Source organism: Crinia signifera, chromosome 4, assembly GCF_055691185.1.
Source record: "Crinia signifera chromosome 4, ASM5569118v1, whole genome shotgun sequence".
NCBI lineage: Eukaryota > Metazoa > Chordata > Amphibia > Anura > Myobatrachidae > Crinia > Crinia signifera.
In genome coordinates this window covers 110,277,782-110,293,971 of record NC_139220.1, presented here as the reverse complement: position 1 = coordinate 110,293,971, position 16,190 = coordinate 110,277,782, and the positions used below count along the sequence as shown (strand labels likewise).

The 16,190-nt window shown below is 43.4% G+C and overlaps 1 protein-coding gene and 1 long non-coding RNA gene across 4 annotated transcripts in view; one reads left to right on the top strand and one right to left on the bottom strand.

The window, feature by feature from the left end:
• The window catches only part of ANO4 (anoctamin 4), a 231,490-nt gene that overhangs the window by 70,069 nt on the left and 145,231 nt on the right, over positions 1-16,190 (bottom strand). For all 3 annotated transcript variants that reach the window (XM_083182214.1, XM_083182215.1, XM_083182216.1), the window contains 5 exons: positions 14,175-14,230; positions 12,657-12,778; positions 7,605-7,739; positions 4,101-4,197; positions 3,018-3,078 (listed from right to left, as the gene is read on the bottom strand). In XM_083182214.1, coding sequence (XP_083038340.1) covers positions 3,018-3,078; positions 4,101-4,197; positions 7,605-7,739; positions 12,657-12,778; positions 14,175-14,230 — 471 coding nt within the window. The remainder of the gene's footprint in view (positions 1-3,017; positions 3,079-4,100; positions 4,198-7,604; positions 7,740-12,656; positions 12,779-14,174; positions 14,231-16,190) is intronic.
• The window catches only part of LOC146074287 (uncharacterized), a 133,264-nt gene that overhangs the window by 74,616 nt on the left and 42,458 nt on the right, over positions 1-16,190 (top strand). The gene's annotated exons all lie outside the window — the stretch shown is intronic.

The following is a 16,190-nucleotide window of genomic DNA, read 5'->3' as shown; positions in this document are numbered from 1 at the left end:
GAAAATTTGAGAATTTGCTATTCATATTGTAAGCCTCCTAGTGTCCCAAAAAATTAAAAGGAAGTTGAAATAATGATGTCAACATAAAGTAGACATATGGTCTATGTTAGTTATTCACTATTTTGAGTGGTAAGATTATTTGTCTCACAAGCAGAAAATTTAACATTTTGCAAATCGCTAAATTTTCCATTTTTTCACGATATTTTGGTATTTTTCACAAAAAAACACAGACTGTATCGACCCAAATTTACCACTAATTTGAAGTACAAGGTGTCACGAAAAAACAATCTCAAAACCACTGGGATAAGTAAAAGCAAAAAAAAGTTATCCCCACTTAAGTGAGACATGTCAGATTTGAAAAAAATGGCTCTGTCAGGAACGCAAAAACTAGCTCTGTCAGGAAGGGGTTAAGGTACAGAATTATTGAACATATGCCTCCACATAAACAAGCAGGTGATAGAGGATTGTGCCTTCTACAGGCAGAGAGTAGATGAATCCATAGGTTAGACACACTTGCACCAAGAGGTCTGACTGAAAATCTAGGTCTCACCTGCTTTTTATAAACGTTGTACTATTTATCTCTGATTCTTGTGGTGTACTGCAGTTATGTAACTTTCTCTGCAATGTTCAGTAGCACTTTGGATATGTTTAAATTTGACTGCCTTGCATCCATACCTCCTAACATGACCCTCTCCAAGAGGGACACAATGCGCTATTCCTGGACTTCCCTCTTAATTTATGATTTGCCATCATCTGTGGTGAAACACCTTTCTTTTCCATTAACCTGTTCAAAACAGGTGATGGCAATCACACTTTAAGAGGGAAGTCCAGAAACAGAGCATTGCGTCCCTCCTGGAGAGGGTCATGTTGGGAGGTATGTTGCATGCACACAGTACATCATTTTTGATTATTTGAGACATGGATTTCTAAGCATACCAGTCAACTTTTGTATGTATGTATATGTATATATATATATTTTATAGTTTATGTTGGGTATATATTATTTCTGTATTTTTTTTGTCTTTGTAATATATGTTAATGTATCTTTTCACTATACTTGTGGTATTTTTTTTTCATTTGCTTGCATTCCATTCGGGACCTCACCCTTCGAATTGACAGGGTGGCCTCAGAGAGGGCCAGATGTATCAAGCTTCAAAAAGTGATAAGGTGGAGAGTGATAAACAACCAACCAATCAGCTCCTACCTGTCATTTTTCAAACCCATACAACAGAAGGGGATTTTGTGCTCCACGCTAAATTAGACTAAATACCAATTATACTGATATGAGAATTAGAATATACTGTAAAAAAATAAGTTTTTAATAAGCAAGTAATACCATTAAATTAATTATGAATGCATTAGAATAAAAATAGTAATAATAACATGAGGAATTGCCTGATAGGGAGTAACTATATCATAGAGTCCATATGGTACCGTATTTGGGTTCTAGTGATTATGTCCAGATCTGTTCCTATATTGCCTCTTCACAAAAAGTCCATACCCCAGGTTTGTAATCCAATATGGGTAAACAATGTTGTGGGAGTGAGGGGATTCTCTTTTGAGGGGTCCCAATGCTGGGAAGGGAGGAGTTCACCTGTGGGATTGCCCTAACCGGCTGGTCTGGGAACTGTACTCCACTGATGTGTCCAATTTTGAAAGGTTATTGTAGATGTTGAAGCCAAGAAGCTGGCAATATTGAGGTGAGGCTGGTCCGGTCTCTGGAACAATGCTGGATTAGATGTAGTGAATGGACTCAGGTAGTGTACTCCCACTACATCACAGACGCGTTTTGCCGGTATCCCGGCTTTATCAAGGTGTAGGGAGGCATGGTAAGTAGGGGGTTTATATACCTGTGTGCTAATGTTAACTTCAAATCATCATCATCATCATCATCAGCACACTGGTTGAGACCAGCACAGGTTACTATTTTTATTCTAATGCATTCGTAATTAATTTAATGGTATTACTTGCCTATTAAAAACTTATTTTTTACAGTATATTCTAATTCTTATATATCAGTAACATTGGTATTTATTTTAATTTAGCGCGGAGCACAAAATCCACTTCTGTTGTATGGGTTTGAACGGGTGTGACAACCCTTCCAAGTGCACCGCAGCTTGAGGAAGCACCTCAAAACCTGCACCCCTTTTTCTGATAATCCGTTATCAGATTCTTTGTCCTAATTTTTCAAACCCAACCTATGACATGGCAGGTAGGAGCTGATTGGCTGGTTGTTTATCACTCTCCATTTTATCACTTTTTAAAGCTTGATACATCTGGCCCAGAGAGAGAGGTAGACCCGCGCGTACGATGGGGGGAGGCCTGTTTGGCCTGTTCAGGTATTTTAGGTCAGTGTGTTTTGTTTGTTTGTTCGTTATGTCTCTGCACTCTGAAAATAATGTAAAGCAAGTAAAGCATTGGAAAGTTGGCTACATTCCGTTTTTTCACGTCTTTCTTTGGAGGCAAGTGCACCGTGCACTGCATAATACATTGGTCTCCTGCTGTAGCAAGAGTGCTATCAGAGGGCAACACATTACTCTGTTTGTTCTGGACTGAATAACTTGGCTGTTGGAGTGCCGCTACCCCCAGAATACTAGATATAGATATATACATACAGATGGACCGGGACTTATCTATCCAGGGGATGGCGACGCCAGCCGCCATCCCCTGCCCCGCGCCATCTGTATGCCGGAAGGGGACGCGCGCGCGTCCCCTTCCGACGGTGCTGCCGGCGGTCGCCCGGTGTCTACACCGGGTCCCCGCAGCCCCCTGAAGCCCCCCGCAGCCCCCTGAAGCGGGAGGCGGACAGGATTGCGTCCGCCTCGCCGCCCGGATACTGAGACGCGCGTGCGTGGGGTGCGCACGCGCGTCTCAGTCAGATGGAGCGCCGTGTTGCTGGCGGATCGCCAGCAACATGCTGCTGGCGATTCACCAGCAACAATAAGACCCGCTCCATCTGTACATACATACACAAATACATCTGTGGGTTTTCTTAATGATTAATATTATATACTTACCCCAGACTGCCATGAAAACAGCAAAGAATACAGTTGCTCCATTGTCAACAAGATGGGTAACCTGAAACATAAATAGAAATGACCATGACTTAGGGCCTAAGGGTCTAATTCAGACTTGATCATGAAGCACGTTTTTTCTCAAATGGACAAAACTATTTTGAACAGCAGGTGGGGCAGATGTAACATGTGCAGAGAGAGTTAGATTTGGGTGAGGTGTGTTCAAACTGAAATCTAAATTGCAGTGTAAAAATAAAGCAGTCAGTATTTACCCTGCACAGAAACAAAATAACTCACCAAAATCTAATTCTCTCTGCACATGTTACATCTGCCCCCCCTGCAGTGCAGCATGGTTGTGTCCATTTAAGGAAAAAAATGTGCTTTGCAATCACGTCTGAATTCGACCCCAAGTCTCTTGACAAGTCCATAATATGTATACTAATCACAGTCATGGAACGTCAGTTACTTTAACTGTATCAGACCACCGGGCACACACGTTATCACACCACATACAGTACATATAATGGTGCGGTGTGGGCATTATACGTGGTTTTATGAGTCAAGGGTGGAACGCAGATCCTGCATCCAGAGCAAACTCTTCTCTGTGCCCTCACCTTGTACCAGCTGTACCACCTTTCAGACATCTTTAGAAAGACAATGTTGGCAAATGTAATATTAAAGACTTTGCTTATGTCTGTGTGTGCTCCATCTTTACTACAGTACCTTGGCAGGAAGAAAGTGCCCCTAGGCCAGCAGCGGGTATGGGGCACCTGCAGCCTCCCTACGTTTTAGCATAACTGTCGTTTTAGGTGAGATTAAGCTCTGGAGAGCATTTATTTGTGGGAAACCTTTGCTAAATCTGAATACTATAACCCAAGTAGTTCATCACAATTACTAGCTTCATGAAAGGCTCAAATAAATGAAAAACGATATACTTTAATAACAATGAACATAAGACAGGTCACACATAAAATGAACATGGACAAACAAAAAAATCTACTTTCATATGCACAGATGTGATGGGATAATAACATATGACTTCTACTTGAATACGGTGACACAGAATTGATACTTCCTATGGCATACCTTGGCATAGACGCAGCTGTCTGATAACTTCATAAAGGGGCAGTATTTATCACACAGTGGACACATAGTAACATTTGTGGCTTGGCAGATTTCTCTGCTGTAAAACAAAAACAAGACACTGTTACACGTGTGTGTACATTACAACTTCCAGTACCCCTTTTACATCGCACCTCCGACCCGGGTAGTTGCTGAGTTGGGGACTCATGAACCTGGGTTGAGGTGCAGTGTGAAAGCACCACAGCTTATAACCCGGGTCGACCAACCTGGCAATTCAACCCGGGTTTTAAGAAGGGTCAAACCCTTTTTGCCCTTTGTATAATGGGTGACCCAGGTGTAGTGTGAAAGTGCCAGACCCGAGTCCGAACCAGCTTAGCAAAGTGAAAGGGGTGTATGTCTGTAAATATAATGCAGATTAAGTTACATGCAAACACCTACAATTGTGCTTACTCTACATGCACACAATTAATGATAGATATTTAATTGTATGCAGAGTTGTATAAATCTATGTGCCTGAAAAGCCATAAATATTGTTCAAAAAGCCATAAATATTATCAATGTACACCAGTCCTCTCCATAATGCAAGATGCCTGTCATATCTCTCTCTCTTTCTCTCTCTCTCTGTATAAAATACTCTAATACAAAACATACAGTATATGGAATAGATCTGTGCATTATATCGTATCATGCTTGCCAGCAATGACAGCCACACCGTAGGAATGACTGGATATAAAGATGGGTACACACTCCCGATTCCCACGCATCAGGATGAGAAATCATCCCATATCGGATGTGTTTGACACCCCATCTGACCCAATGCACGGTCCTGTGCGCATCAGATTGGACCCTAAAGAACTGGCTGCAGGTTTAATCTGTCAGATCGGACCCACCAGTGGCACATCGCTAGTGCTCCTTAGCACCCATGATATGTTGGTCTGATCCATAGGTGTGTGCCAGAGGTGAAGCACCGCTAGCACACACCTATGTGTAGGGGCGGGCAGCGTGGGGTCCGGACTGTGTGAAGCGCCCGGGGGATGTGGGTGCAGTATCACTGTGGGGCAGGCAGTCTGACTCCACAGTGTCCGGGAAGTGTTGCTGAGAGCGGACCTGCGGCGGGAGAATTTTATTTAAAAAATTCAGAAGATAGGCCGGCTGCCGATTGGCTGAGAGTGCTTTCTCCCGCCGCAGGTCAAATCCAGCTTGCAATCGTGAATGTGAATTCGGTCGACCATATTACAGTCGACATGCATTGGCTGGACCACTGAAGGTAGACAGGCCTTAGGTGGACACCTGAAATAGGTCGACAGGGATGGAAGGTCGACACAAGCATTAGATCGACAATGGCAAGGTCGACAACATGAGTTGTTCCCATGTTTTTTAGCCGACATGTGCTGACAGAAGAATAGAATAGTATGCTGACCGCACCGAGGCACCATGCCCGAAGCATGGCAAGCCCAGCGAGCAATGCGAGGGGATACGGTACACTGTGTCCATGCAGACTAACAGTGAGCAGCACAAGAATAGCAGGCTAGATAGCAGAAGGGCAGGCGAGTGGGTAGATGGGAACAACTCCATACCAGCCCTAATCGGTCTATAGCAATGCTACAAAAAACATGCACCTAGAATGCAATTAAAGATGTCCACTGGCACTCAGACAAGGCACCGGGGACGCTGGGAACCAGAGGGGAGGAATGTGCTTTTGCTCCACCGCTCGTAATAACGCAGATATCCCAGAGACATTGGTCTAAGAGCGGGAGACCCCTGTGCAAACCGTAGTGGAGGGGGGGGGGGGGTCCCCAGCAGTTTCCCCAGAGTGAACAGGCAGAACAGCCACTGCACTGTCCTCCTCATGCTGATAGAAGATTCCCTATCTAATTACATTGTGTCACAGAAGAAGCCAAAACCCGGACCAGCTCCTGAGGGCACTAAATTAAGATTGGCTTGGGGAGGGGTATAGAGAGCTGACACTACTGAAATTAAAGTGTCGGTTACTACAATGCTATACCCCACTATAAAGTTTATCTTCCAGTGTCCCCTGCTGAAAGAAGGAGAAATATTGATTGGGCACATATATAGGACCTGGTTCTGAGTTGGGAGAAAAGCATAAAAGAGCAAGTGACTGTGCTCCTGGGCAAAACCATGATGGGGCAACATGGTTAGGCTGCAGGGTGAGGGAATTAGTTTTAGGTACTAAAAAGAGGGAGGGGTTAGGGTTGGGCACTAAGGGTGGATAGTCTTTGAAAAGGGATAATAGAGGAGGAGGGTAAGTTATACCTAACAAACCCCTGTTGGGATTTTGGCTATCGGGATACACTGGCAATCCAAATCTATTTCGGTTTTTCCCAAGTGCACAGTTACTTTTCTGGTACTGGTTTCCTAGCATGGCGCCCATCGCATCCTCCAACCTTTTCATACACCCACTTATCCACGTCGGTGTGGAGTTGATTTTATATAGTGTTGCGAGCGCAGCGAGCCACCGAGCCCAAAGCGTGGTGAGCACATGTAAAGTAATACGCGTCCCCTTGCCATGCTTCGGGCTCGGTGGCTCGCTGCGTTTGCCAAACTATATAAAATCAACTCCACGCCGACGTGGATAGTGGTGATATGAAAAGGTCGGAGGACGCGTACCGCTGCCCCTCAGGGGCTCGCCACGCTTCGGGTTGGCGTTCATAGTGGGGGTGGCGTGGGGGTGCATTTAACATTGTAAGCACCCATTAGGGTGCTTATACAATTTAAAATCACATCGCATGCCGGCATATGGCATGCGATGCGATGCAATGCCGTACGACTGAATCTAGTATGCACAGGAGACAATATTCCCAATGAACGCAGAGGCAGGTATTCAATGGTTGGAATCGGGGGCAGCAGCGAATCGTGTGTAGGATTCGCTGCACTTTCGCCCCAATTCTCCCTGTAGGGCGATTCACCGGGCAGCTGCCCGTCCGCCCTATTCAACGCGTCAGGGGCTCACTGCCCCTGGCGGCGAATTTTAACCCCCCCGGCGAATGCCGTTTTTTCTGCGAATTGGGCAAGCTCCTGCGACCAGCGATTGGAATGGGGCTGAAAACGGGAGCGCGCACCCGGCGATTTATCGCTGGTGCGCACTCCAATCACTGGCAATATGGTCGCCTGCGACCATATTTCCAGCGATTTCAGCCCCTATCGCCCCCGTGTGTACACAGCTTTAGTAGGAAAATTCTTATCCATGGCAGAGAATAAGGACACAGACCCATCTGCATCCCATTAGAAATCACCCTCTACATGTCCGGTGCTACATATATGGACATACATACATACATATACATACAGTATATGGTATATAGAATATATATTAAATGTTAAAAAATAACAATTGAAATGATCTAACGGTGTAATGGAGTAAAAGATGGTCATGCATTAGATGTTGGTGACATCCTGTGGGAATATCTTTTATATGCAGTTTCACAGGCAGGAGTAAATTACAATTTTGCAGTTGTAGATTGTAGCAGCGCAGGTGTAAGTAATTACCTGACTTGGCAGTTATCCAATGTAAACATTCCATATAAGAATACAAATAGCCCAATGATAGCGGCTGGGAATAACATTCCTGTATACCAACCCAGCCATGCGAAATACAAGCCAATCTTCTCTCCAAAATACCTCCTGTAAGGCAAGAGGCACAGGACAAGCAATAAGTATAATCCAAAATCCAAATATGTTCTGTGCTGACAGAATGGAACCTTCTTCTATAAACAAACCACAGCGCTCTGAAAGAGACACTTTTGTGCCTGATTTTAAACATTAAGGGGGGAATTCAGTGGTGCTGCATAATAATAGTTCCTAGCATAGGGATACAGAGACCAGTGTATTTTCCATAGGATATGAAATCATAGGAACGTTAGGAACATAGGAAGCCAACAAGGCAGAGGATCTTATGCGGATAGACTTTATTGTGACCACATATTAATAGTTTTTATTTATTGTCTGATTTAATTATCTGTTTTAATAAATGTGATTATATATGTTTTCTTTGGTTATGAGCTCTCTCTTATGTGTAATAATAAGTTTGAAGTCTAGGGGGTATATTCTACCTCTGCCGATATTGCTGACAGTGGAAATATTGGCAGTTCAGTATTCAATCCCGGCTGGGACTCACCATCCCAGCCAGGACTCGCTTGCTACAGACCTGCCACCCTATGGAGGTGAGTCTGTATTGGCGAAAAAAAACACCGTGGATTGTTGAATCCATGGATGTTTTTTACCAAAACGGCACCGTTTTCACCTATCCACGGACTTTCCAACACTCGACAGTTCAACAATTGAATTCCAACTGTCGAGTTCCTGTCAGATCAGAAAAAAATGAGCCAGGATTCCGACTCTCGGAACTTCCGACAGTCAGAATCCCGGATTGAATATCCCTCTAGTTCTCCAGTAAACTAGGTGGGAGCTGCTGTTTAATAATTTAATAGGTGTTTTATAGTTTGATTGGGTTAATTTATGTTAATAAATAGCTATACCATCATACTCCTACTATTTGAACCACATTTCTTTTGGTAAATTATAGCTCAATTATTGCAACTGATTTTTGTGTTTATTGCCAGTCACTGAAGCCCGAATTGAGGGGCGTTCTTTGCTTTATGATATATTTTATGTATTTAATATAATACTGTGTATTCTTATTCTTAGGAGATTAATAATTTGGAATCAATACATAAAAATATAATAACTTTGTATCTGAAACAAACCAAGTTGCCAGGGCCGGTGCTAGGGTGTTGGGCGCCCTCCTGCAAACTATAAATTTGCGCCCTCCCTCCCATACCTTATAATAGAGACAGTGCATGCTTGAGGCACGCACAATAAAAAAGGGGGTATGTTCTCACAAGGAGTGCTTTTTTTAAATTACAGCACATAGTAGCATAATCTTATTCATATTACACTGCATGTAGTGTTACATATTTACATTACACCACACACTAGTGTCCCTTATTCATGTTACGATACACAGTACAGCACTTTAAATTTATATCATGCCACTCGGACTGAGCCAAAATTCACATCATCCAACCAGGACTGAGACAAAATTCGGTACTTGTTTCCTAGCATGGCGCCCGTCGTGGGTGATCTCATACCTTAAATTAAGGTAACTTAAGGTATGCGATGGACGCGACCGACGCGATATTTGGCTATTTTTAGCCTTTATTGCCGGCAATGAGAAAATCGCGTTGATCGCATCCATCGCATGCCATTAGAATGGCACGCGATGGGACCGACGTGATCAACGCGATATTACATAGGGAGCAATGTTAAATTAGCCGGCTATGCCAAAATCGCGTCCATCGGATGCCATTATAATGGCATGCAATGCGACCAACGCGATCAACGCGATTTTACATAGGGAACAATGTTAAATGGGCCAATGGCCCCGATTTTTGATTGTATAGGCACCCTAATGGGTAATGTGTATGTTACATGCCCCCCCATTGTTAACGGCAACCCACAATTAACGCCACCCCGAAGTGTGGCAAGCGTAGCGAGCCCGCGAGGGGCGGCGGTATGCGTCCTACGACCTTTTCATACCCCCACTATCCACGTCGGCGTGGAGTTGATTTTATATAGTGTGTCGAGCGCAGCGAGCCACCGAGCCCGAAGCGTGGCGAGCGGACGCGTAATACCTGTGAAGTAATGCACGCTCGCCACGCTTTGGGTCCCGATGGATGCAATTAAAATCGCTGGCGACGTGCTAGGAAACAAGTACCCAAAATTCACATTATGCAACAAGTATTGAGACAAAATTCACATTCTGCCACCCAGATTGAGCTAAAATTCACATCCTTCCACCCAGATTGAACTAAAATTCACATCATACCATCCGGACTGAGCCAAAATTCACATCATGCCACCCAGATTGAACTAAAATTCACATCATGCCATCCGGACTGAGCCAAAATTCACATCATGCCACCCAGATTGAGCCAAAATTCACATCATGCCATTCGGACTGAGCCAAAATTCACATCATGCCACCCAGATTGAGCTAAAATTCACATCATGCCATCCGGACTGAGCCAAAATTCACATCATGCCACCCGGTTTAAGATAAAATTTATGTTATGCTAAATGGATTTAGATCTCCAGCGGCGGGGAGGATGAGAGCCGGGTGCCCCCTTCTAGCACAGCAGGCTTTAATAGTAGAGTCCACAGCTGACCTCCCATGCAGTGGCATGCACATGCAGCAACAGTAACACTGTCACTGTCAACCTCCTGCACACTCACAGTTTCTCATTCGGCGGCTCCTTAGTCAGGCTGCAGGCACACTGCCCAGTGCAGCCTGCAGAGCGCCGAGCATAGGACACAGAGGGGGGGCTCCATGCTGATCGGCGCTCCCTCTCTATGTCCTAGACACGGCACCCTGTAGGCTGCACTGTGCAGCATGCCTGACTGAGGAGCCGCCGGGAGAAACAGTGAGTGTGCAAGCAGGAAGGAGACGCTGTGCTGCTGTCAATATATGTTGAGGAGGGAGAGCAGCTGCACTGCGTTGGATTCTACTTTTAAAGCATTTGGGGGGACAATGAATGAGACAGTGAATGAATGTGATGCTCGGCAGGAGTAGTGTCAATGGAGGGGGGAGCGCCTCTCTGGTCCGGCGCCTATCTGCTTTGCAGGCTCTGCTGAGCAGGTAGCGCCGGCCCTGCAAGTTGCAATGCAAGGGGGCAAATAGAGTTATATATTTTTTTGTGTAGGATAAATACTGGCTGCTTTTTCTATTACACAAATTTTATGTTATGCTGCAATTTAGATTTCAGTTTGAACATAACCCACCCGAATCTAACTCTCTGTGCACGCTGCATCTGCCCCACCTGCAGGGCAACATGGTGCTTTTCTTCCAAATAAGAATCAAGCCCTTAATGTTTAAAACTGAGCTGAAGTTGTTTTTAATTTATAGAAACCCCAGTGCCTCCTACATTATTTTAAATGAGTATAATTTCTAAATTAGTATAGCAGCTTAGCTAGGTCCATACTCACTGGGTGATTATGCCCAGTGTGTATGGTGCACGATGATGGGCGTGAAAAAAAAAAAACAGAGCAATTTTTCCCTCTGCCCAGCCATTTTCCCCAGGGGTGAACTGCTTTCCATAGCAAGATGCTATGGAAAGCCGTCCACTCCATCGCTTATCTGCTGGTAATACTAGCAGATGAGTGGTGGCTGGCAGCGATGATGCGGGAGCACACATCAGTGCTCACAGTTCGTCGCTGCCCCGTACACACTAGGTAGCTTTCATGCTGAAAGACGCTCAGATAAGGAAGCTGAGCGGCTTTCACATGAAAGTTGCCTAGTGTGTACGGGGCTATAATGTACCATAGCTTTTATATAGTTTATTTATATTTTGGCTGAGAACCTGTATTGTATGGAATAAAAATGAAAATTAGTAACTGCAGAATGTTGGCCAACACCTCCTCTATATTAAATATTGTGAAATTATGTGCAACTCATTACAGGATTGTGCCAATAGTCACCATATAAGAATTTGGCCAAGAACGGCGGTTTGAAAGCATTAGTAAGATTGTTCTGCTATTAATTAATGTGCGCTGTTTTCTAAGACCATTTTTTAAACATATTAAGTTATATATATGGATAAGACATCATTGTATATTATGTTCTTTATTATAACCTACTGTTGTTAGCTATGGGATGGACTCATTATATCCTATATAAGACTCTTAAACCCTGATATTAATGGGTATGAGGAAATAGAATACTTATAAAAAAGGAAAACTGATACTGTTATTGTAAATTAGACTTTATTATTGTAATGATATAACTGCTTTCTCTGTGGTAGTTGTATGTATTTATTTATTTAATTAATTAATTGTTTTTTTTCTTTTCTTTAAATTTAATTTATTTTTCTTTTGTCTTTGTTAGGTTGTTATGTTTGCTCTGCTTTTCCGAAAAATAAATAAAAATGACTCAATGTAAAATAGATTGTTCTTATGATTCAAAAGGGTTTATCTACAAATGATTTCATTTAGATGTAGAACTTGCAACAGACCGGAGGGAAGGTGTGATGAAGGTGAGATCCAAAGATGTTTAAAGTAGAGGTATGGATTTGGGTCTGGGAGCTATGAAAAGCCAGTGTAGAAAGCTACACAGTACATACTGTATGGAGCTTAAGAAATGTTTGAACTTTCAAAAGCACGTGGACATTTAAATTAACCATTTGAGTGCCAACGTTGCAGTGATCAATCCTTAAAATATCCGCAAAAAATGCCAGCATTGCTCACAGTGTATAAATAGATACAAATACAACCAAGTCAATTAATTGAATTTTATTTAAAAATTGCACCGAAAAAAAAAAAGGACAGTTGCTCTGAGCGGCGCAGACAATTTTAAACGGGTATTTTGAATATCTCTCAAAGCAACGTTGACATTCAAAGGGTTAAGACAGCAGAGAGGCACGTGAGATAAAAAAAAAGATGAGGGGTGTCATTTACACAGAGGGGATAGTGGGGGTGGTGGGGCAAAGAGTTTGCTACGTTACCAAGAGAACATTAGCACAGAGGGAAAAGTGATGCTTGATTTACCGTACAAGATCCAGAGGTTGATACTTGTACCATACTCCCCAGGAAGCCCAGCACTCAAAAAGAAGATGCCTGTGATTTTCCGCTCCATGGGTCTTTATTGAGTTTTTACTTCTGTAACTTCCCTTAAATATTAAGCAGAGAAAAAGATCTAAGTAGCCAATAAAAATAATGTGTGTTCAGCACCATGGAGAGCTAAAACGCTCTTTTTTTAGGTACAATTATTAGAATAAAACAAATATTACATAGGAAAAATAAACAGAATGGTATAGACTTGTCACAGAATGAGCTCACATCTACATTGCCATTGTACATTGTATTCAATAGAGAAGGGCTCCCTAAGGGCTTCATTTACAATGTGATGCATGTTGCGCTACGGACGTATACGGAAAGGTTGCATTTTCCATATAAAATGTAATGAAACATAAACACCCCCAAAGCTGTTGTTTACCTCTTTAAAAATCCATTGGGAGTCTTCTTTCCTGCAGTAGTCCAAATGGAAATGACAAATAAGTAATGCGAGTAGACGGTCGTGACTTGTTATAGTATAGCCGTAATGCTAATGAATTACTATCAGCTGCATGGGTCATTATGCAAGCAGGCATTTAGAGAAGCCAAATAGTGCTGCTGGTGTCATTGTTGTCATGGCGTACCTTCACACCACCCTCGAGTACCCCCGAAAAATGTGCGTCCTAAGAGGTGTATCTACTGATACGTCCATGTCCAAATATGTTGCATCTCTAAGTGGAGTGCTATCCTTAGGTGAACACACCCTGACTGCACTCAACCTATGACCTATGTAAACAAGTACAAATGCATTTTATATCCGTTGCTCCCAAACATAGTACTCAAAGCACCCCACAGTCCAGGTACTAATTAAGTCACCTGTGCCTAGGCATGACTATCCTCAAAGCCTGGACTGTTGGGTTGCCTTGAGGACCACATTTGGGAATTACTGTTATTAAGTGTAGTTACACAATCTAAAACATATATGTCATATATAGAACAAAGACACTGTTCCAATTTGGAGAGATTGAGCTCATTTGTAATCTCTGCACTAAGGCCGATCTGTCTTTGTGTGATACTAGTGAAGTTATAAAGGGGTATGTGACAAAAATGGGACCCTGTAGCAATATCAATATATAAAAACCTTTTTAAAAAAATCTTACATTATGTTAGTCAAATTTAGTTGCATATGTTGGTAGTTAAGAGAAATAAACATACACATAAATAATAAAAAAATATGGGGGGCGGGAATGGGAGGTGGCAGGATAAACATCTGTACAAAGTAAAATGTAATTTTCTAAACTATACAGTGTATAGTCTCCTCAAACATGAAAATATATTAATTACAAGGGAACAGAATGAAAACTGAAAAAGATGTTGGCACACATTGTATACACCCAAACAGCCAAAGAGAATGAGAAAATGATGAACACAACTTCATAACCACAACGAGAAAAAGATCATATACAGTACATTCCCTGTGGGAGATATTGATTTGTTTGACCTGAAAGTTACCTCGTGTAAAGGGAATGCAGCCTCATAGGTGCAGTTAGAAAGCAAGCGGTTCAGTCCTGGGGAGAAGGAAAAAAGGATATTTAGTATATATATATTATCATGTCATCATCCATCGACCTGGAGCTAATGCAGAGGAAAGAGGACAATCAGATACACAAACATTTACTTCCCTATGCTGTTTCCATGGATATAAATGATTATATTTCTATCATGCAGTATATACAAATAAATTGCAGAGCAGCTGTGACATCACATTATGATATCATATACTAAGTATTATGCATCCACTAGACAACTACAACTCAATAGAGAATAGACGAGGAGCATTTTCTACCAAACTACCGGAGACATCAGGAGATAGCAACACTTATCTGATTAAAAATACAATAGGGTAATTTCCATCAATGCTTATTTTAAAGTGGTTGGCCATAAAATTATCTTGAGGAAGCAGGAAATAGATGGGAATAACACAAAAGTGGGGGAGGGGTCGCTTCGCTAGCTTCACTCAGTGTTAAGAGGGTTTGAAAGCAGGTTTAGGGGAATATAATCAGAGTTAGTAGGACATAATAGGGGACAGCCTGGCAGGGAGACAGGGAGGGCAAATGTTTCACTGACAACCTCTGGTCAGGAGAGAAGAGAACGGTCCAACAGCAACAAGTGTTAAAGGCTGGAGCATTTAGTTAGGGAGTCTGGAAGTCAAGTATAGCCACTATCATCTGCTTTGGAGACCAGGCAAAATGAAATGCTACGTCAGAGAATTTTGAGAGCAGCTTTATTGTGGTGTATTTACTGAGCTGGACACAGAGGGGAGATCAGGGATCACAAAGAAAACTAAGGTATTTCTGAAGCACAGTGGCAGGAAATACAACTGTATAGCAGTGCTTCAATATATATATGACACTTAGCAGAGAGGGCAGGGAGAAAGAAAGATATAAACGGGGATGTCCTTCCGCCCGGCCACACAGTATATCCTCTGTGCAGCGCAACACGCCCTGCTCAGTACGCTGCTCACCCGTTACATGCACAGGCCAGCGATGTATATATTACTTGCACCACTGGGCACCAATGAGGGTTTATTACACAGCGGTGGGAATCCCAGCTGTCTCATAGCAGGTCCATCTGTCTGCGCCAGCTTGCATCTCACGAGCAAATAGGAGCTTGTGGCCGGGCAGCCAATCAGGAGCCACCGCTGCCTGATTAGATGCCGAGCCCCGTGCTCCGTTTGGCTGGCGAGCTGGCACGTCATTTCAACTAGCCAGGCCGCAGATGGATGGACCTGCTCTGAGACAGCCGAGTTTTCCACCGCTCTGCCCGGCTGTCTCCTTCACTGCACAGTGCAGTTCACACATTAACTTTCCCCTGGCACTGTTAATGTAACCCCTGGCACTGTGCATGTAACCCCTGGCACCGAGTATGTAACCCCTGGCATCGAGCAAGAAAACCCTAACATTACCGTGCGTGGCATTGTGTAATGGGAAATACAGTGTGTGACATAATGGGCGGTATTCAATGTAAATACCTGCGAGGTGCAGCGAATCCTTTTTTGGATTCGCTGCACATTCGCCACGTTCCGGAGCCGGCGGGCTCCGGTATTCAACGAGTCAGGGGCAGCGAGCCCCTGACTGGCGAATATGAGCTCCTGCGGCGATTGCCGCAGGGAGCCTGAGGACGGTGCCAGGCAGAGAGATGGTAGTCTCTCTGCCTAGCCCAGACCTTTGTGGGGGGTTAGGTGGGCTCCCCGGGTGCCAGGCAGCACAGGCTGCCCCCCCGGGGGTGCCAGCAGGGGGGCGTATATTCACAACACACGATCGTAATGATCGTGCAGTGAATATATGAATATGTAATGAGCGGCTCGGCTCCGGCGCCCCCTGCTGGCTGCTGTGTAAAAAAAAATATATATATTATTTTTAAAATTAAATATATATTCATGTGCTTACAGCACATGAATAAAAATAGCATGCCCCTCCTCAGAATAAAATTCCTGATTTTTTGACACCAAATGTAAAAAACAAAACA